This window comes from Pipistrellus hanaki (genome assembly GCF_964339955.1).
Source record: "Pipistrellus hanaki genome assembly, chromosome: 8".
Lineage (NCBI taxonomy): Eukaryota > Metazoa > Chordata > Mammalia > Chiroptera > Vespertilionidae > Pipistrellus > Pipistrellus hanaki.
Genome location: NC_140510.1, coordinates 63,832,436 through 63,853,838, shown reverse-complemented (window position 1 = coordinate 63,853,838; position 21,403 = coordinate 63,832,436). Strand labels below are relative to the sequence as shown.

Here is a 21,403-nt window from a genome sequence, read left to right as displayed (position 1 = left end):
CAGGGTTTCAGCCCTTCCACTTGCTTTCGCAGGTTTGACCCAGAGCTATCCCGTTATCCTTAGAATGTCTCCCAACCCCACCGGGAGTCTTTCCAGAGCGGGAGGGGGTCTCAAGGAGAGCCTGAGAGCTGTCATTCCTGGGATGACCTCAGGCCAGATGTGCACCACATCGGAGACCGCTAGTTTGTGGGTGACTTGTTTCCTGAGGATAAGTCTTGGGTATCTCAACATGTAAAAGGAACTGCTGGGCGCAGTGGGGTTAATAATTTTCTCAGTGGCGTCAAGTGGTAAAGGAAGGACCGCCCAGTTTGCCTTCCAAAGCGCTGGGACCTTCTAAAGACTGTCTGAGCGGCAGAGATGGCAAAGGAGAATCGGAAGACTTCGGATGAAGCCAGTTCCAGAAGCCCCTGTTAGGCAGCCCCGGCAATCCCTCCAGACAGGTGGCAGGGCCTGAGCTCTAGAGAGAAGTCTCCCCCTTGACTTTCAAAGACACGAGAACCCCACACCTGAACAACAAGAGACACTGGACTGCTCCCACCGCTGAGCCCCAAGAACCAAACCAGATGTTCCCTTACACTTCCCACACTCCACAGGCTCATAAGAAAGACAGTTCTACAAAGGGGCGTCTGATTTCTGAGGTGCAGTGAACACCAGGTCCATCAGTGCTCCCTTACTAGACAGCTGCCAACAGCACTTTCCAAAGTGCATTATGTTGAAGTTAGGAACATAAAAGGGTTCCATGGCCAAACAGATAGGGACTCGATAAATATGTACTTGAAAACAAAGTGAACCCAGTAAGACGTCTATGTGCTTATGTGCAATTCATGTAGTTATTTATCTTCCAAAACGGGGAGCTTGGTTGTGGTAGCCAGCCTCCAAAGGCCTCTTAGGAGCCCTGGAGCACAGAACTGCTGTGAAAACAGCCGGATGTGGCTTAAGAGGCCAAGTCAAGAAGGCATGCAAGTTTCTACTTCCGGTTTCTTCAATATATATTACATGTACTATATTTCTGAATTCAATGCACTTGTATTTTAATTAAATATTTTTGCATCTAAATCATACATGACATTTGTCTTACTTTCTGCTCTTATACTGTGCTTGTCTTGCTTGGAACCAAGGTTATATTAGCCTCATAAAAGTAGCTGGGTAATGAATTTCCTTTTTCCCCCCTCTCTCTCTGAAACAGCTGAAGATAGCATGAGTGCTCCTTGGAAGTTTGCTGAAGCCCTGAACTCTTAACACTGTAAAATCATCTTGTTTGGTGTTTTTGTTTGTTTGTTTTGGGTTTTTGATTTTTTGGAAAAGGTGGAGAGAATGCCACAACCTTTTGAGTATTTTAATTGTTCATCCATTGTAATCCCTCTGTTGTAATTTCTGCCATAGCTATTGGTTTGTTCAAGATTTTAATGTTCATATGTAGTTTTTAAAATCTCCACTAAATCTATAGATATTTCTAATAATTGCTTTTGCTGTATCCCACAAATTTTGTATCCCACAAATTTTGATATGTAATAAATTTATTATTCTGGTCTAAAATGATGCAATTTATTGTGATCTCTTTTTTAAATTAATTGACAAATTATTAAGGGGAGCATTATGGTTTCCAAATGTATGTGCATGTTATTTATTAATTAGTACTTCTGCCGGGACCAGTTTGGCTCAATGGATAGAGTGTCGGCTTGGGGACTGAAGGGTCCTGGGTTCGATTCTGGTCAAGGGCATATACTTTGGTTGCGGGCATATCCCCAGTACGGGGTTTGCAAGAGGCAGCTGATCGATTAATTTCATCAATGTTTCTAACTCTTTATCTCTCTCCCTTCCTCTCTGTATAAAATCAATATAATATATTAAAAAAATTAGTACTTTCACTATTTATTTTGCTATTTTTTATAGTCTGAGAATGAATGTGTTACGTATTTTTTAAATTATGTAGACCTGATTGCCTATTATGTTGTTCATTCTTCAAGATCTTTTTGAAAATAATCCATTACATCAAATTTATTTTATTTTTTATTTCTATTTCCTTATATATTTTTAAAAATTATGTAACCAATCAATATCCCTGTAGAGATGTGTTAAAAATCCCTTATATTATTGTAGGTTTGTGCATTTTTCTCATGTAATATTTGCTTTCTAAATTTCAAGGCTATTTTTAGGTACATCTGTTCATGAATATATTTCTCTTTTATTACTAAGTTCTTTTCTTCTTTATCTATAAAATGTTTTTGCCATAAATTATATTTTGTATGAAATTGATATTGCTATTCTTAGAATAATTATTTGTATAATTTGTGTGGGATAAGTTTGACCACCCCTTTTGATTTAGTCTAACAAGGTGGATTTATTTTATGTGTATCTTCTGTAAGAAGATTCTGCCTAGATTTTAAAAGTTCAATTTAATCATATAACCTCTTATTTTTAAAGTGAATATTTAAGTCACTATATTTTATATTTAATTTAATATTTTTAATTATTCATCAATTTAAATTTTTTTTTTTTACTGTTTTTGATTTTCTGTTTATTTTCAGTTGTCTCTGTTTCTCTGCTTCCTCCTTTCCTGCATTATCTTGAACTAGGATAGCTTTCTGTACTTTCTCCCTTTGTGGCTAAGAAACTATTGATAGTGTTGTCACTTTTTGACAGCTTATCTTTAATCTTTAACATATATATTAAACTATATATTTTTCTAACAATCAAAAATGCTTAGGAATTTGCAATTTTTTGTTCTGAAAAACACTAGCCAAATATATAAGTAAAATAAATAAATAAATAAATAAATAAAATAAATAAAGTCTTTAGCACACTAACTGCCCATTGAATTTTCTCTTCAAGTTATTATCTATGGTTTTAGTTTTGTACTTCTTGGGACCAAACATTGAGAATTGTTTTTACAGCTAATAGTTATAAAACATTTGCTTACACTTGATCAATTTCCCTGCCACCCTTCCCCCTCCTCCCCCACACACATGCATATATTTTTTGTAATCCATTCCTTTTCTCTAGGCTCCTTTTCATTCCTAGTGAAGGATATGCTTTAATAATCATTTTAGTGAGGGTCTTTGTGTGGTTTTAACTCTGTTCATGGCATTGCACTTCTGCTCATTTCTAGTTCATAAAATAATTTATTTCATTTTTTGATCCAGATCCCTTCTTAATGGTTTTCCCTTTTTATGGCTTACCTGTTTTTGCTATGGGTTTGGACCCAGGGGGCTGAGTTAAAAGATTAGCTAATGGTGCCTTTAGCCGGCTCAGTGGATAGAGCATTGGCTTGTGGACTGAAGGGTCCCAGGTTCGATTCTGTTAAGGGCACATGCCCAGTTTGTGGGCTCGATCCTCACTCAGTAGGGGGCGTGCAGGAGGCAGCCGATCAATGATTCTCTCTCATCATTGATGTTTCTCTCTCCCTCTTCCTTCTGCTCTGAAATTAATATATATATATATATATATATATATATATATATATATATATATATATATATATATATATATATATATAGAGAGAGAGAGAGAGAGAGAGAGAGAGAGAGAGAGGGGGGGGGGGGATTAGCTAATGGAGTCATCTTGACTAAAAGGCACAGAAGGATCAAAGCTGTACAAAGCAAGCAAGTATGGCAACTTACCTGAAAGGGGGAAAAATTAATTATGGGCATATACAAATTTCAAAAGGTATTTTTCTTTTCTAAGCTTTCTCACTTTTTTTCTTGGCTCAACTTATATTGCTATGAGTGGTAAAGCTTGATGTGCTGACCCCTGGTGGACTCAGCAAGTGCCTATTTCTTACAATTTTTGGAGTTGAAATAGATCTTATTCCATGAGTCACAGACTCAAATGCCTTCAGAGGCCAGACAGGTTATATAAATGTGTCTGAATGCTGTATATGACAACAGATGATGGTGCCAATCAGGATAAAACTGGAGAATGCAGGCTCCAGCCAAGGCATATAAACACAATGTTTTGTTTTGTTTTTAAAGTTGGTAAAGCACACACAGGTACAACCTAGAGTGGGTGCTTGATTGGGCCAATCATCTTGGCCTGACCTTTCATACTACGTCATACACAAAAAGGGTGAGCAAGCCTCTGTCTGTCCTGAGGTCACACCCAAAGCTTGTTTTGTAAATGAATAACAAATATTCTTTCCATGATTCACTCTTACTTTCCAAAAATGTAGCAATAATTCTATAATAGGCTACATTTATAAATTAAAGTGACACATTTGCTGACAAAGCCCAATGCAGGGAAATATTAATCCTCAAGTGCATTCATATATTATTTCCGTGTTTTAAGGTAAAACAAAACAAAACAAAACATTGTCCTATATATTGTCCTATGTCAATAATTGAAACATTATTGAGTTAAAATATTAAATGTGATACAAATTTTCATTTTTTCTGTTTTATGCAGTCATCTTAAAGTTTTAAAAATGTAACCTCAGAAACTAATCTCAAAATGCTATACTTTTGACTGAAGAACATAATTAAAGAGTGTAAGATTAGAAGGGCAGTAGCATTGTAGACCAAGTACTTTGTCCAAATTCCTTGGAAAAACCCGTTACATTTCTACTAAGAACATTTTAATTGTCAAGGAGCATTTCATCTTTTTTTCTGATTTAAAATGATTACCTAATTCATTTTTCAGCATCTGTCTGATGTCTTCCTTTGAAATATCAGTGGTTTCTATTATCTACCAAGTTCAAGCACAAATTTCCAGTCCCCACCATCATTCCCTCCATTTCCCCACCATATTTCTGTTATCGTTGTGCCACTGGAGAAAATCAGTTTCTCTTCTGTGAAGGATGCTTCTCCACAGCCCGGCTGGGGCTCAGCCTTCTAGGACTTGACCTGCTGTCAGCGGTCAGTACCCATCTGCTCTCCTGCCCTCTCGGGCCTTGAGGATTTATGCAAAAACCAAACTATTAAAAAAAAAAAAAATCCTTACTCTCAGTTTTGTAGGATTTCAGGAGGAAGTGGAGGTTAAATAAGCGTGTCCAATCTGATATCTTTAATGAATGGCTCTATTTATTCTCTCAGGTAAACTTGAGAACCAGTTTTGCTAAAAATGTATCTGATTAATCACTCTTCCTACCCAAGGTCAAACTCTTGGTTTGAGCCATGATTTCTGTTCTCTTGCTTACCAATTAATTTTTAAAAATTACATCTTTTTCTTTTGATTTGTTTTGTGGTAATTTTTACTATGTGCTTGAATTCAGTGCTGAGTCTTTTATTAATAAAATATTGCATCCTGAATTTTCCTTAGCATATGACTGTGGCCAAATTCCATAGTTATTGATATCTAATACTCATTGTCATTTAATTCTAAGGAGCCTGTAATTTCAGTTTTGATTTCCTTTGGGACAGGAGATATTTACAAGAGCAGTTTTAAGTTTCCAACTGGGATTTTAAAAATCTTTTTACTTATTAATATTTTGTCCTGTTTTATTGACCAATAAAGTTAAACTAAAAATTTTACTAAATTTTTTTTCATAGGCTGCCACTCCATATATTAAAAATTATTTTCTACTGCCTGTATACTTCATAACTACCTTGTGAAAACTAGACATAACCATAAAGTTTGTGGCATAATGATGTAATGCTTTTAGAGAAATTTATCTTCTTTTCTCTTTTACCTTTCCAAATATATAGTCCAAGGTGTTCATCTGCCATCAAGAAATGTTGGAAAATGAAAATTCATTTATAGAAAAAGAAATATGGTAGTGTTTTCAGTTTCTGACATTTAAATGGCATTTTGCAGGAAGACAATAGGCAAATATGTTTGAAAGTCAGTTGAAAACAAAGAAATGTCTAAATACCTTCGCTTCTATTTAATATATCAAATGCTAGGCAAAAATGCAGTAATGTTCCCAAAGTTCATTAAAATAACGTCTATCATAGAGTTTTGCCAAGAAGGTGGAATCAAGAATGGGGGATTTTTAACCCAAGGGAGGAGGAGGAGTTTGTCCATTCTGGTCTTGGGGATGGCTGAAGGACAAGATGAAGAGGCCAGGGGAGACTAACAGGGCAGGAGTGTGTCCATTTCTCTGGGAGCCTTGGCTTGCTGAGAGAAACTTGTGCCGCTGCTGCCGAGGCCCCATTTCCACTGGGACTGTGGAAGGAGCCTGTGCAGGTGGCCCTCTGTAACCAGGGAGGGCAGTGCAGGTGCAGTGGGTGGATGTCAGTCTGAGGCCCAATCCATCTTGTTCAAATGTGCAGTGGAGGATGCTGAGCTGACAGGCAGGGATTGGCAAAGGCTCTGGGTGGATTGTGGAGCTAAGGCTGGGATGGAGCTTTGGCTCCACAATTCACCCAGATGTTGGTGAGGGTCTCGGCTTCAGTGAAAATTGAAGGATGATGAGGCAAGAGGGAGGGGCAGCAAGGTTCAGACAAAGCCTGGAAAGAATCGACTATGAAATCGCCACCTCCAGAGGCAGACACTGGCAAGATGCCGAGTAGGTTGGGACCCGCCACCTCTCAGCAGATTCAAGTGACATCCAAGGATCAACTTGAAATCAGGTGTCCCTTCACCCCTGTTGGCCCCACACTAAGTTCCAGAATTGTTAGAAAGGAACAAAGGGTTAGGAACCACAAGACTGCCGTTAGCCCCCCATAAACTAAGCCTAGAGATTGTATAAGTAATTGTTTTAAACCAAATTGAAATCTTAACTTGAACCAAAATTTAAGCTTTCCCACCACTCAGGAGGTGGGTTGTAAGAGTTGAGAATTGTTTTAAAAGCAGAGTCTCTCACCTGGGAATCTTAAAGATTCCTACAATATTGATGGGAATGGAGATTGGTGCAGCCATGGTGGAAAATAAGAAATTAAAAAAGGAACTGCCTTATGACCAGTAATCCCACTTCTAGGAATACATCTGAAGAAATCCAAAACACTAATTGGAAAGAATATATGTATCCCTATGTTCATTGCAGCATTATTTACAAGAGCCAAGATATGGAAGCTGCCCAAGAGCCCAACAGTAGGTGAGTGGATAAAAAAGCTGTGGTACGTTTACATAATGGACTACTACTTAGCAGTAAAAAAAAAAAAAAAAAAAAAAAAGGAAAGCTTACCTTTTGTGACTAACAAGTATTATGCTAAGTGAAATAAGCCAAAGAAAAACAAATTCCGTATGATCTCACTTATATGTGGAATGTAATGAACAAAATAAACTAAAATAGAAACAAGTACATACAGACAACAGACTGACAGCTGTCAGAGGGGGGAGAGGGTTGGGAGGCTGGGTAAAAAGGATTAAGAAACAAAAATAAAACTCTCAGACATATACAACAGTATGGTGATTACCAGACAGATGGAAACGAAGGTACGGGGGTGGGAGGGGGGGGGGGGTAGAGACATGCCTTGGGTGGAGAACACACAATACAGTGTACAAATGTACTATAGAATTGTACATCTGAAACCCATATTGTTATTATTAAGCAATGCCACCCCAATCAATTCCATTTTTAAAGAAGTCAATGGAGAGACAGCTTTATATTATACAGGTACTTGCCAGTCTGGAGGTTAGATTTCCCCTGCACTTCTGAATTCAAGCCCGAACTGCCTGGCAAAGAATAAACGCTCACAAAGCTAGGTCCTTCATTCCTGCCTTCCTTCTAGTAGTTGTGCCCTGCGGTTGTTTCCATCTCTAGCAGAGAAGCAAGGAGGCTGTAAGCGGCAAGCTCACTGAGAGGAGGCATCGCTCTGCTGGACTGGGAGGCACAGAATTTGAACTGCCTTGATGGCCATCTAGCCATCTCAGAGACAAATGGGGTGACATATCCACTCACCTCTTTTCTAAAAGGTACCAACATGTGTAACACAGCTTCAGAAAAATGACATCATAAATTATGAAAAATACATAAATCACAAAAATATTTGATTAAATGTAAATTTTTGTATACCATATGTAGACATCTTCATGCTTATGCATTTCTAGTATTTTTTTTTTAACCAAAGAAGGGAGTTATTTACATACTTAACACACATAACCATGGGAAATTAACTTATAAAACTTTATTGTCTCAGTCAACACATTTCCTAGAGCTCTATGTAGGTTTGCATGTATATATACATTATTGGCCATCAGAATTTTACTGATATTTAACAAAACACTATTTCTTGGCGAATGTAGTAAAACAGGTTTAAACTTTATTACTATGTGATGTGCCACTTAAACCATATATGTAACTTACTGCAGAAATTGCCTATCTATCCATCAACTATCCACTTTTAAGAACTAATGTTACTCATACTTATGCAAATTTTCACACACACATATATAATTATATGTGCAAAATGTACACACAAGTGACTTCAACATTGTGATTTATGCAACCTTTAATCACTTTTTGGCCATAGTGGTTGCAAAAAATTAAGTAGGAAAAAAATGGAACATTTAAGTAAGAACTGTAGGAAATTCATAACAAATTAAGCATCATATTTCAAGAAGTTACATTACACTAGTTCAAAGGAGAGGGAAGAACAGTATGAACTGGTTTAGTGTATAAGTCAGTATTTAGACAGTAAGTTCAGTTGATGAGCATGATGTGATAAGGCTAATCAACAGCTCAGGGCTATTAGCTACACAGGAAGTGGGCCCTACATTGTCTCATACATGAGTGCTGCAATTATAAGATGGAATGAAGTTCGATTGGAGAACTTGCTGACAGGTATGCTGAGCTGGCCCGCTGCTCCTTTGGTAAATCCAAGCTCTAAATCTTCTAGAAGCTATAGAGGGAAACATCTCCCTCAGAAGCAGTCATGGCCTTTGTCACCCAGACTTACCACTGGATCCACAATTGGACCTGTGGAGAAGCAAAAGTTATAAAGAAAAGTAAACATTAATGGGCTGGGCATCCACACTTGGGTTGAAGAGCAGTCACTATGGCCAGGATTGTGAGAAGAGCAATAATTACCGAGAAATCTCCAAAGTGAACCTCTTTGAGCCCAAGACGCCCCAGCTTCACCAACCTTGAGAATGAGTTCCCTTGTCGAGGAGCTAAGGATTTCCTTGTGCACTTAGATCTTAATCTATGCACTAATTTGGAGGAGCTATTTTTATGACTCTCAATTTCATTTTCGAGAAAAATTGAAATCATGTATTTTGCTTAATTACTGGTAGAAGAGAATATGGGTGTTTCTATGAAAGCCCATACTAAGTCAGGTTTGGGTATTAGGGAGTTCTATCTTGGTCTTAAGCAAATCACTTCTTGTCAGATTAAGCGGATGATCATGACATCGAAGACTGAACTCCACTGGAAACACTCACTCCTATCCGGTTACACGAATGGCCCACACTACACTTACTTTCGTTTATTATCTGACAGAGTTGGCAGCACAGACCAACTTTTGTCACCCACATCTCACTAATTGCTTCACAATCAAAGGTTCTAAAGAGGGAAATAAGTCCCACACTGTTCAGACACTTGTTTTTCCTTAGAATCACTTTTAGTTGTTAGCTAAGCTCATTCAGACCAGACAGGTTGCTGGGCCGTGAACAGTTGGTTTCTAAATTCTATTTCTCCCAGTGGAAGTGCCTAATGAAAACATAAGACCACAGGCTGCCCTTTGACTCTGAGGACACGACACTATTATGGATTCTCCCCCAATTAGGATCACCGACAATTGGTTGGTTGTGATTATCACTGTGATCTGTGACCATGAGCAGCATGAAGTTAATGTCCCACTTTTAATTAAATCTCTCTGAGGCAAAGTAAGTGCATGTAGGATGTTAAAGATCTCACAACTTCCATCATGTAAGATGTTCTCATCTAATTAGTAAAATTGGGAGTTTATGTTCTTTATAACAACATAATCTAAAGCAATGGTCCCCAAATTCAGCTGCACAGACTGCCTCAGACCTACAATATCAAAACTACAAGAGGCATCAGGTTTGTCTTGAAGCCTCCCTAGGAGATTATGGTTTTAAAATACCAAAGCACTTACCACTCCTTTTTTGGAATAGTTTAATCTGTAGCACATTCTTATAGTACCTTCATGAGTACCCTCTGCTTCTTTGAGAATGGATTGCATCACTTTTAATCAGTTCAAGTCAGTTTGGTGACTATGAATGCCTTATTGGAAATTTGGATAATACTAATTTTGGTAAAAAATAAAAAAAAATAGTTAAGAATGCTTTCCTTATACTGAAAAATTGCTTTGCAGGCAAACTAGATTGAAAGGGCACCCCCTTCTTTCCTCCTCTTTCATCCAGATGTAGATGTTGCATAGGTTTTGGGCAGAATCTCCCTACTTTGTATTTACACATACTGGTTGCCTATTGCAAAGGCTGCACTGGAACAGAACACAGATTTTGTCCTCCCCCACCTGATGTCAGGTTCCTTTTTTTTTTGTCTCTTCCGACCTACAATTCTATTCCATTAAAAAAAAAAACAAAAAAAAAAACCCAACCCAAAAAACAGTCTAGTGGACACCTTCTAATATAGCATCGAATAGAAAATAAATGTTAAAATTCATTCTACAGATATGATACCTAACATCAGTTTCATAAACAAAATTCCTATATACTATTTTCACCAATATGCACAGGTAATATCACAAAAAAATTTTTGTTCAGGATCTATAAAAGTTCCACAATATCAAATCCTCTAGGGAATATTTTCTAATTGATCAAAACAAGCTTTCACCAAAATACTCACCAAGAAAATTTACTTTCAGATCCAAATTCAAATGATAGCTCTGATCAGAGTCTGCCAAAACTGGGGACACATTAACACTCATTAAAAGCACAGTTTTCAAAATCAGACAGAATTGGGCCCAAATTCCTGCACCCCAATAACTATGAGAGGGATCTTGAATGAGTTTTTCTATCACTAAGTCTGAAATATTTTCTTTCATAGGATGTTGGGACTCAAAACAGTTTTAAAACCAGCATTTAATATCATCTGTAAGGAGCCAGCCGTTGCTTTACATTTTCTTTTTAGCTAGTTGAAAACCAAACATGAAATGATTTCCACTTATAAAAATATAATCATTATACAAATGTTAGTCATACTCCCAAAAATGCAGTACAAATCTTACCAAGTTTGATTCTTTTAGGACTTTCAAGACATTTAGTGATCATTAGGCACATTCATCTGAGATTTACTGAGCGCCTACACCCACCACATGCCAGACATTGTGCTGAGGAATTTAAGTATTGCAACTGCAGAAAGAATTTTGAGAGTTAGCAATTATAATTATCCCCACATTGCAAGAATTCTTACACACAATTTTAGGTATTATTTGGATTGTACTTTCTGAGTATTGAAATTTGACAGTTTTAAGTTATTGAGGGAACAGATCAACAGTGCTTTTACCATGAGAAGAGTTTGCACTGAGAGGGGATATCAGCATCTTGGGGGTTTGGGAATGGAGCTTGTCTGTTTACAAGGCTGCACAGGTGATTCTAATGCATCCTTCCCCATGCCCTTTTCAAATTCACTGACATAAAGAATCCTTACAATGACAACCACATTTTATTTGTGAGGCTGTTTCCTAACTGCAAAGAATTTTCAATCTTTAAATAATATAACTATATAACAATTCAAAGTAAACACTGTCCTGGATTTAAGGGTATCAGAGAAGTACAATTAAACAAGTGAACAAAGATTACATCATTTTGCAGTTGGAAAACTACATATTCGCCTTCTTTAAAATTCTTCAAGTATAAAGTCACCAAAATTTATTCACATCAACAGGATTAAATAAATGGTTAGGATGCATTAGTCTCTGAAATTAAGACATTAAAAAACTGAGGAAAAGAACATGAATGACTTCTTGCTGAAAAGAAAGCAACATCAAAATGCATTATTATGGGCTTACATAATAGTCATGACCTAAAACACACAAGCATGTTAGGTGATCCAATTTTGCTTTTCAATGCAGCATCATTTTCCAATTGTTCAACTAAACTGCAACTGATTGAAATGCAACAGAGTACAAATGGTTGCATTCTCTACCATTCAACTCAATTGCAATTCAGAAATGTGTTGCGATATAAAACATTTAGAAGTGTAAATATCAAACCTGTGCCTCCCAACGGACATGTCTCTAAATTCTAGATTTGACTGGTATGTCCACACTTGAGATAACAACATAAATTTAACTTTACAACTTTTAATACTTTAAACTAGTGCTTAACTTTTTCTTTTAATGTCTCATTTCTATTTCAAATGACGTTTTTACATGCTTCATATTAACCAGGCAATGAGTTATTCTAATAATCCCCAAGGTGTTACATATCACTTAATTGGGAATTGAGAGCAATAATATTCTGAAACCTTATATACTAGTATCTTCCTGTTGATTTCTGTTACAAAAATTCCAATTATGTAAAGAATCAGAAGCGAAATCCTTCAGCTTTCTGTTACACCTGACCTACTATCGCTCAAGTACAGTTAAAGTATCCTGAGAATAATATTCATGATAGCTTTCATTTGTATCTTAATTGCATCACGGTAAAGTGGAAAATGTAGAGATTAAGAGCATAAGGTTTGTAATTCTACAGTAAAAATGAAGGCAAATTAAATGCAGTAAGAGCATATCTGCAAGTCTACAAGGAAAATTATATACCAAGACGCATGGGGAAAAAGATTTATGTGGAGTTTTTAATCCATATTAGAATTCAGTTGTAACTTGACCATCAATTTAAACAGAAATCATCTTCTGAGACATACATTCTAATAAATGTATCAACAGTACTGGTAGTCAACCAAGGGTCAGTTATTTTAACTTAATAACATTTCTTTTTTCTATCCAATAGAATCTATAGTGGTTTGCCCCAATTACATATCTGAAACAATGTCTTATTAAAACAAAATGAGACAAAATTAAATGAAAGATAAAAATACTCTGACGTTATTAAAAATAAAGCAAACTATAATCCTTGGCAGATCAATCAGGTAAAAAACATTGGTGGAAGTTGGAAGCACAGGATAACTGACATGAATCTTCAGCACAAAGCACATCTTTAAAAACATGAAACGATGACTCTTTGGAGGACAATAGCTAAATATCCAAGAATCATCAGGTTTGAAAAATATTGCTTAATCACTTTCCAAAACACAGTTAGCTGCAAGAACCGAAGATCCTGTTAAAAAGATCAAGGTAATCATATTTATTGCATCTTTAGAATGCATTTCGAAACAGAAAATTAACATGCACCTCAGCTTCACCAAAATATATATATTTAAGAGGGGGAACCTACAATATTTTATAAACAAAGTGTAGACTATATGTGCTTTTCAAAGGGGCTGAATTAAATATAACCAGCTGCCAATGTTGTGCTCTAACATACTTGAATTAGTGGGTATGTATATGCTAAATTCATTTATTTTTGTCAACAATAAATGAAATAAAAACACTGCCCTATACAATCCACTATCAGCAGTGAGTACAACAGCAAAAAATTATTGTACAATTTATACATACTAAAATATTTTCTTCCTCTAGAGATAATGCAGAACAAAACCTATCATTGTAAGTCTTAATTTGGTAAATCTCAAATTACTATAGGGAAAAACCAAATCAGGGTGTGTATTGAGCCCAAAACAAAGGTTCCTGGTCATAAGGCTATAAGATTATAAGTGCAAGTGGTAGTAGAATAAAGCATGCTCAAATTGTATGCTCGGGTCATTATATATTTATCAAACTTTTAAATTAAACAAGACTAGCTAAAGAAATGCCTTAAGCATAGCAAGATAATTGGGAATCGTGTCACTTCCTTTACCATTTTTGTTACCCAACTTATACAATGCGCAAAGTGCTAAGCAACACTACAAAAACACATTTACATCAACACTGAAAGACCTGGGGAAATGAAATCCAACAATTTTATTTTAATGAGCTTGTATTTTCTAAATTTTGTTTTATTTTTTCCTGTTTTCATACAGTATTGAAAACAAAGCGCGGCACATTCACATTTTCCCGAGGAACTGTAAAGATGATCTCTACAGGGATAAACGTTGTAAAGCCTGAAGCTCAATCAATTGATGTTGAAAACTCTCAAAGGAGTAAAGGCTTGATCTGAATGGTCTAGAACATGTACTGTAATTTAATAGAAGAGATGGTCGTCTTAATATTTAATGATTTAAAAGAACTTCCCAGTCCATGCGAAGAATACAGTCCAAGAATAAATCAAATTTCTGGACGCATTTTATGCTACATATGTGTATACTTTGCGATCCTCAGGTGTTCGTGCCAAGTATTCTCTCTCAATAAGTCCTTCAATACGCTTCTTAATAACAACTGGACTTGGTAAGAATCGAGCCTTCAATTGCTGAGTTACCTAAAACGGAAGGTAAAACAACGATTTCTCACCAGAAAATTTAAAATACATAACATTTCCATATTAACGCAAAAATTCTTATCTTTGAATAGAACTGATGTGTCACTTTAAGACTCAGATCAAACTTTAGTATAATCTGACTACCTCCTCACATCAGAATGTGAATACTACATTACGTTAAAATTAATGGAATATATCAGTATGATGTATACCATCTACTACTTAACCATTTTTACTTCTGGGATATCTTCCCAACTCACAGAATTTGGGTAGCATGTGTGTAAGAGCACAAACTCTAAACCCAAACTGCCTGGACTCAAATCTCAGCTGACTTACTAGCTCTGGGACACTGGGAAAGCTAATGCTCATGAAGTTGCTGTGTATATGAAATGAGTTAACAGACGTGATGCTTTAGTGTCAAGTGCTGCTGTTGCCATTATTTTATCCAACCAAAGAATTGTGCAGTTATAATAAAAGTTAACTAGAGAAGCAGCCAAAGTCTTGACTGTGCACTATGTTTCAGGCATTTTGTATATATTCTAATGTAATGCTCTTAGCCCCATAAAGTAGGTTGTCTAATTTTTTCAAGTGAAGAAAATAAGCCACAGAGGAAAATTGAGATCAACAAGTAGTAAACTGAGCCAGTAGTTAGAGAACTCACACCGCTCTGCCCCAAGCCCATGCTTTCCCCAGGAATCCACCGGCCTCCCTTGCAGAGCATTCATCCATAAGTTATTATTTTTTGTTTGTTTGTTTGTTTTTTTACTCCTGCTGGATAAGCTCATTTCCCAAGGCCAGTGAATTGATAATCCTTTAAAGTTTGAAACTTCAGCTGAAACCGGTTTGGCTCAGTTGATAGAGCGTCAGCCTGTGGACTGAAGGGTCCCAGGTTTGATTCCGGTCAAGGGCATGAACCTTGGTTGTGGGCACATCCCCAGTAGGGGGTGTGCAGGAGGCAGCTGATCGATGATATCCCTCATCAATGTTTCTAACTCTCTATCCCTCTCTCTTCCTCTCTGTAAAAAACCAATAAAATATATTAAAAAAAAAAAAAAAAGTCTGAAACTTCAGTATCTCACTCTCCACCTAAAATCTATCATCTTTCTAGTATTTTCATTCCAGTATCAACAAACTTGTTCTCAATCCACCTGGGATCTTTAATCCTCTGATCCTTTCTTTTAAGCAATTAGAAAACCTACTTTAATAACTTTTTTTTAACTTACCTCATCCTTGATAGGGGTTTAGACTGTACATAAGATCATTTCAACACTCAATAGTATCCTCAACTTTGATTCCTTTGGTTCTAGTTTATAAACATCCTTTCAACACATACTACATCATTCAAAACCTACTACTTAGCTCCCTGCTGAGTACAATTGTAGTTTATAATATCTTGTATAGATCAGGAGGCAGCAAACTGCAGCCTGCAGGCCTAATTCAGCCAACTGCCTATTTTGTTAATTCTTACTAGAACACACTCACTTGTTATCTATGGCCACTTTCATGTTAAAACTGATTAAACACACACACACACACACACACACACACACACACACACACAGTCTGCCAATCTCTGAAACAGACTGATAACACAAATTTATAGTATTCAAGTTTCTAAGGACAATAACCTTACATCCTGTTTTATGTAGGGGAAAAAAGACCATTTCAGTTTGAAATTCCTCAAACTTCCACCTTACACATATACGTTTAGCCATACTTGAGTCCATTCTGTACTGATACACCCTTGCACCCTATATGCTGAGGAAGAGGAATATTCAGTAACATTCCTCTTAACACAACCACCACCCACTGTGCTCTGCACAATCCTCTCCCCTTTCCTTTGACTCTGGTACCTCAATTATCCCCTCGTTTAATTTTTTCCCTTTTGTTTTTAAGCATTCCTTTTTAAAATTTTTATCCTTATATAAACATGCTCAATATCTTCCCATCTAGAAAAACGAAACCCAGTAACCCTCAATACTCAACCTTTAACATTGTTCGCTGCCCTTTTCCATGAGCCAATACCTCAAAGGCCAAGCCACTCTCTTATGGTTGCACCTTCATTTTACTTCTCAAGGCACTGCCACCAAATACCCACTCTTAGCAGTCAAATGAAAATGCCTGGGAAAACTAACCAGTCACCTAAGTGCCAATGTGCCTTAAGTGTTTGATTTGATTTTTCCATTTTTGAAATTTGTAACATGTGAACACTCAATAAACAGTAACTGATTAATTTTAGAAATAAAGGCAGTTTGTTTTATACAAAAGTATTGAAATAGCAGTGAATTTTTTTGTTTTCATGTGACAACATTCAATGATTTTCGTAACATATATCAGTTCTTGAAGTGTGCACATATTTCAATGTATGGCTGTGTTTAAATATCAAGTGTGTCATGGTTTTAATAGTATTACTTGATTATAGTTTTCCAACTTAAAAATTCTATTTTAAATCAGTTGAATATAGTACTTTCCTAAATTTCGACTGTTTGTGTTGTTTTGCTCTTTACACTAATCCAGCGCCAGTGTCCTCACCTCTGCTACTAACACATTGTGCTGCATCTTCTTTCTAGACTTCATTATCCGCACTATAGCAGCTTCTATCTCATGTTTCCTGTCGTCATCTACTTTCTGCCTTGTTTCTTTCCGTTCTGGGTCAGATTCACCTTGTTTGGCAGCAACTAAAAGAGAAATAAAGACATTTATGTGATTACCATGTAATTTCAAATGTAATGAAAAAAATGTGGCTTATAAACAAATAATATAAATTAGTAATATCCCCTGAGAAAAACTACAGCAAAACCTTGTTTCTAGAACTTAATTCATTCCAAGAAGGCTGTTCAAGAAGTGATTTATTAGAAAACCAAATCATTTTTTCCCATTAGAAATAATGTAAATTGAATTCATTTCAGACCCCCAGATTATTCCATTTTAACCTTTCATACAGCACATGTCTAAGGTACTGTTTAAATTAAAAATAAACACTTCTTTTCTTAAATTTATTGAACCACTCCCACTAGCCTTAAATGAAATTTTCATATATCACTGCCTCGAAATTTCTATCATCAGCGAAATGCTTTTGGTCCAATCAACAGTTTTTCTACTTATTCAACTGCCTGTGATTGTTGTTTTTTGAGCACTTTCACATCCTTAGCAACATTAACACTCTTGATGGCCTATTTACATTTTAAAATTGTGGTTATCATCAATGTGGATTTTGCCAGCAACAAAAGCATTTTTTCTTTTGTTTGTTGCCTGAAAGCCCCTTTTAGTCATGCTGAGGTATCAGCATAAAAGGGATGTCAGGTTGAAAAGTGAAGTGTTGGTTGACAATCAAGGCATTTTTTCTGAGAACTTGGTCCAGAACCGAATTGTTCCAGATGGGAGAAATTGGAGAATCAAGGTTTGACTGAAATTTCAACCTGACTATACACATATACTCATTTCTAGTAAACATCCCAAAAGTGCCCAATTCAGTGGTTAATAAATACTTAAATAACAAGTAGTGATATAAAAATTCTATAATCCTAAATTATTTACTTTAAATATTAGGAATTTACTTTTATAGAGATAAGAAAACCAATTTTATTTTTAAAGAATGTGATTCCTTTCCTGAAAGAAAAATGATAGGTGGCTTTCTTTAGCAGTTAACTTATCAATCATTTGTGACTTCCACAGGCCAATTAGTACCACTTCAACTCCAAGCTAATCCTCACTAAAAGTATCTCAGAAGAGAATACCTGATGGTTTACCAACTCAAGCTATGGCTGTAATCTCTAATGCTAAAAGAGGATGAAAGAATGCCAACTAAAGAAACTCCTTAATAATTCATTTACATTTCTCACCAATTATCTAACAATTTGTCATGTATCTTATTAAATTTTTTATTTCACAATCTCATTGTCACTAGGCATACTATACTCCAATGTTTAGGAGAAATCTTATTCTGTTATTCTCTACAGACTTCAAGGCAATTGCTAAGGGATTAAATATAGAAGTTCCTTTCTCCTACAGCTTTACTCTCTTTGAAGTAGTTGAGAAAGAAATATGATAACTAAATTTTGGGTTATTGGTGCTCAATAGGAGATAGATGTGAAGTTTGTAGTGGTAGAAATTGGAAAATTACAAAGAACCATAAGGGATACTGCTGACTTAGGCAGGGGCACTCCCATGAGACAGTAGACAATTCAGATCATTCTGGTATGGCCATCACATACATTTATAAGTTTCTAGCTATTTCTAACCAGAATCCCTTGGCTGAGAATTCTGCTTTCAGTGTCTTCCAAAGTTAAAGATCATCAGTCTTAATGAAAAGAGTAAAATTAGATTAAAATGATCTATTAAGAAAAGAATAATGCTTTTCCTCAAAAAAGTCAATGTCACTTGAAAAAGATAGCGATTGCTTTCAATAGAATTAAATTCAATTGAGATATAATTTTGTTGGGTATGATATAGGATTACAATTATGGGGGAAACTATCTTATTTTAAGGATGTATATGTATGCTGAACTATTTAGAGGGAAGTGTTATGATGTTTGCAAATTCATTTAAAAACTAGCAAATACATATCTATATGGAGGGACAAGAGAAGGGCACCTGAGTAAATTTTTAATGACTTGTAAATATATGTGATGGCCATACCCATATCCATGATTGTGCTTTTCACCTTTTCTGTAGATTTGGAAATATTTAAAACTAGAGGCCTGGTACATGAAATTTGTGTACGGGGTGGGGGAGGGTGTCCCATCAGCCCAGCCTGAACCCTCTCCAATATGGGACCCCTTGGGGAATGTCAGACTGACAATTTTAGCCCAACCCCTGGGATCGGGCTGAAACGGGGGGTTGGACATCGCTCTCACAATCCAGGACTGCTGGCTCCTAACTGCTCACCTGCCTGCCAGCATGATCATCCCTAACTGTCCCCTCCACTGGCCTGGTCGCCCCCAACTGTGCCCCCTCCCTCCAAGCCTGTTTGCCCCTAACTACCCACCCCCCCTGCCAGCCTGGTTGCACCCAACTGTAACCAGTGTTTATTTATTTATTATATCCTATTAACTTATACAAAATACCTGGTTCCCGGAACTGTTCCCCCACCCCCCCAGTTGCCCCTCACTGCCGCCCTCTGCTGGCCTAATCGCCCCTCACTGACCACCTTGCCAGACTGGTTGCCCCATGCAGCCTTCTGGTCAGTCGTTTGGTTGTTGTCCCTTGCTAACCCTCCCGTCGGCCTGGTTGACACACACAGCCTGCTGGTCAGTTGTTTGGTCATCCCTCACTAACCCCCCTATCGTCTTGGTCACCCCACGCAGCCTGCTGATCAGTCGTTTGATCGTCTCTTGCTAACCCCCCTGCCAGCCTTATCACCCCACAAGCCTGCTCTTTGGTTGTTATTGTGAGGGTGGCGTGACCAATTTGTATTATTACCCTTTCATTAGTATAGATAAGAAGTTGGAGGAAAAAAGAAATGATATTTTAAATAATCCATTTGGTTCATCTGAATTAGGTCACCTTAATAGGTGTACCCCAAAATAAATGTGAGGATTGTGGTAAAACATACTCTATTATGACATTTTAGAAAACACAAGGGCAGGCACTCACTCCTAGAGCCTAGCCCAGTACTCTGTACTTAAGAGTACAACAGAGGTGTTTGCTTGTGTAAGTGGGTACCTATGTATGCAGCTGTATGGAAGGGAAACAGAGGAAGAAGGTGAGCAGTGGTGATGGAAAGACTCTCAACTACAGAAACTGCTGTAAATAATAAAGAACCTAGTTCTTTTCAAAGGTTGCATTAGGTAATACTTTTAACTCCTTTGCTGGAACTTCTATTACTTATTTTAGTAAAAAGCAGCATAAATAGGTATGGTTATAGTGTCTGAGTATTTGATTTTTATTTTAAGTAATTTCTCCAAAGGGCAAATGGGTATTTTGATAACTTAAGAAAACCTACATGGTCACAGTACTTATAGCCAGAGAGAATATTTTAATTTACACAAACAAAATACCAGTAAATCATCTAGTCAAATTTTTCATCATCTATATACGTATATAAAAGCCTAAGTGACATGTTGATTGATTACTATGACGACACACTGACCACAGGGGGCAGACGTTCAATGCAGGAGCTGTCCCCTGGTGGTCAGTGCACTCCCACAGCCAACCTCCTTCGGTCCCTCCCACGGCTGGCTGGCCCCAATTGCCCCGATCACTGGCCAGGCAGAGGGACTCCACCAGTGCATGAATTTGTGCACTCAACCTCTAGTCCTATCTAAAAAAGAAAAAAAAAGTAACATACAAATTGACCATACCTCTGCTATACCCACAAACCTCACCCACCAGCCAATAAGGAAGAAGTATGCAAATTAACCCAACCAAGATGGCTACCACCATGGAGCTGCAGCAAGCAGGAGGTTTGGGTTTCCCTGGCAATGGAGGAAACCAAGCTTCCCTGCCGCCCTGGCTGGCCCAGGCCTACACACAAGGCTACGAAGTTTCAATTATAGAAGATAAATAAATCCCAACAAAAATGGCTGCAGCCACAGAGTGAGCAGGAGTCTTGGCTACGCTCAAGGTTACGAAGTTTCAATTATACAAGATAAATAAATCCCAGATACCAGGGCCTCCCGCTTGGGCCGGCCTGCAAACCACCACAGGTCCCTCGCCCAGGCCGCCCCATGCCCCAAGGGAACCCCCACCCTGATCCAGGACACCCTTCAGGGCAAACCTGCTGGCCCCCACCACGCACCAGGCTTCTATCCTATTAATAAAAGAGTAATATGCAGATTGACCATCACTCCAACACACAAGATGGCTGCCTCCATGTGGACACAAGATGGCCACCACAAGATGGCCAGCAGGGGAGAGAAGTTGGGAGGGACCAGGTCTGCAAGGGAGGGCAATCGTGGGCCATCAGGCTGGCAAGGGAGAGAATTTGGGGGCAACCGGGCCTGCAGGGGAGAGCAGTTGGCGGGGGGGGGGGGGGGGGGAAGAGGAACCAGGCCTACAGGGGAGGGTAGTTAGGGGTGACCAGGTCTTGGGGGGGGGTGGTAATTAGGCATGACTAGGCCTGCAGGGGAGGGCAATTAGGGGCAATCAGGCTGGCAGGGGAGCAGTTAGGCATCAATTAGGCTGT

The 21,403-nt window shown here is 37.5% G+C and overlaps 1 protein-coding gene across 2 annotated transcripts in view; it reads right to left on the bottom strand.

Moving 5' to 3' along the window:
* Positions 1-12,132: 12,132 nt before the first annotated feature.
* Positions 12,133-21,403, bottom strand: part of CUL3 (cullin 3) — a 106,645-nt gene continuing 97,374 nt past the window's right edge. For both annotated transcript variants that reach the window (XM_084891381.1, XM_084891382.1), the window contains 2 exons: positions 16,810-16,955; positions 12,133-14,277 (listed from right to left, as the gene is read on the bottom strand). In XM_084891381.1, coding sequence (XP_084747507.1) covers positions 14,146-14,277; positions 16,810-16,955 — 278 coding nt within the window. In that variant the 3' untranslated portion in view covers positions 12,133-14,145. The remainder of the gene's footprint in view (positions 14,278-16,809; positions 16,956-21,403) is intronic.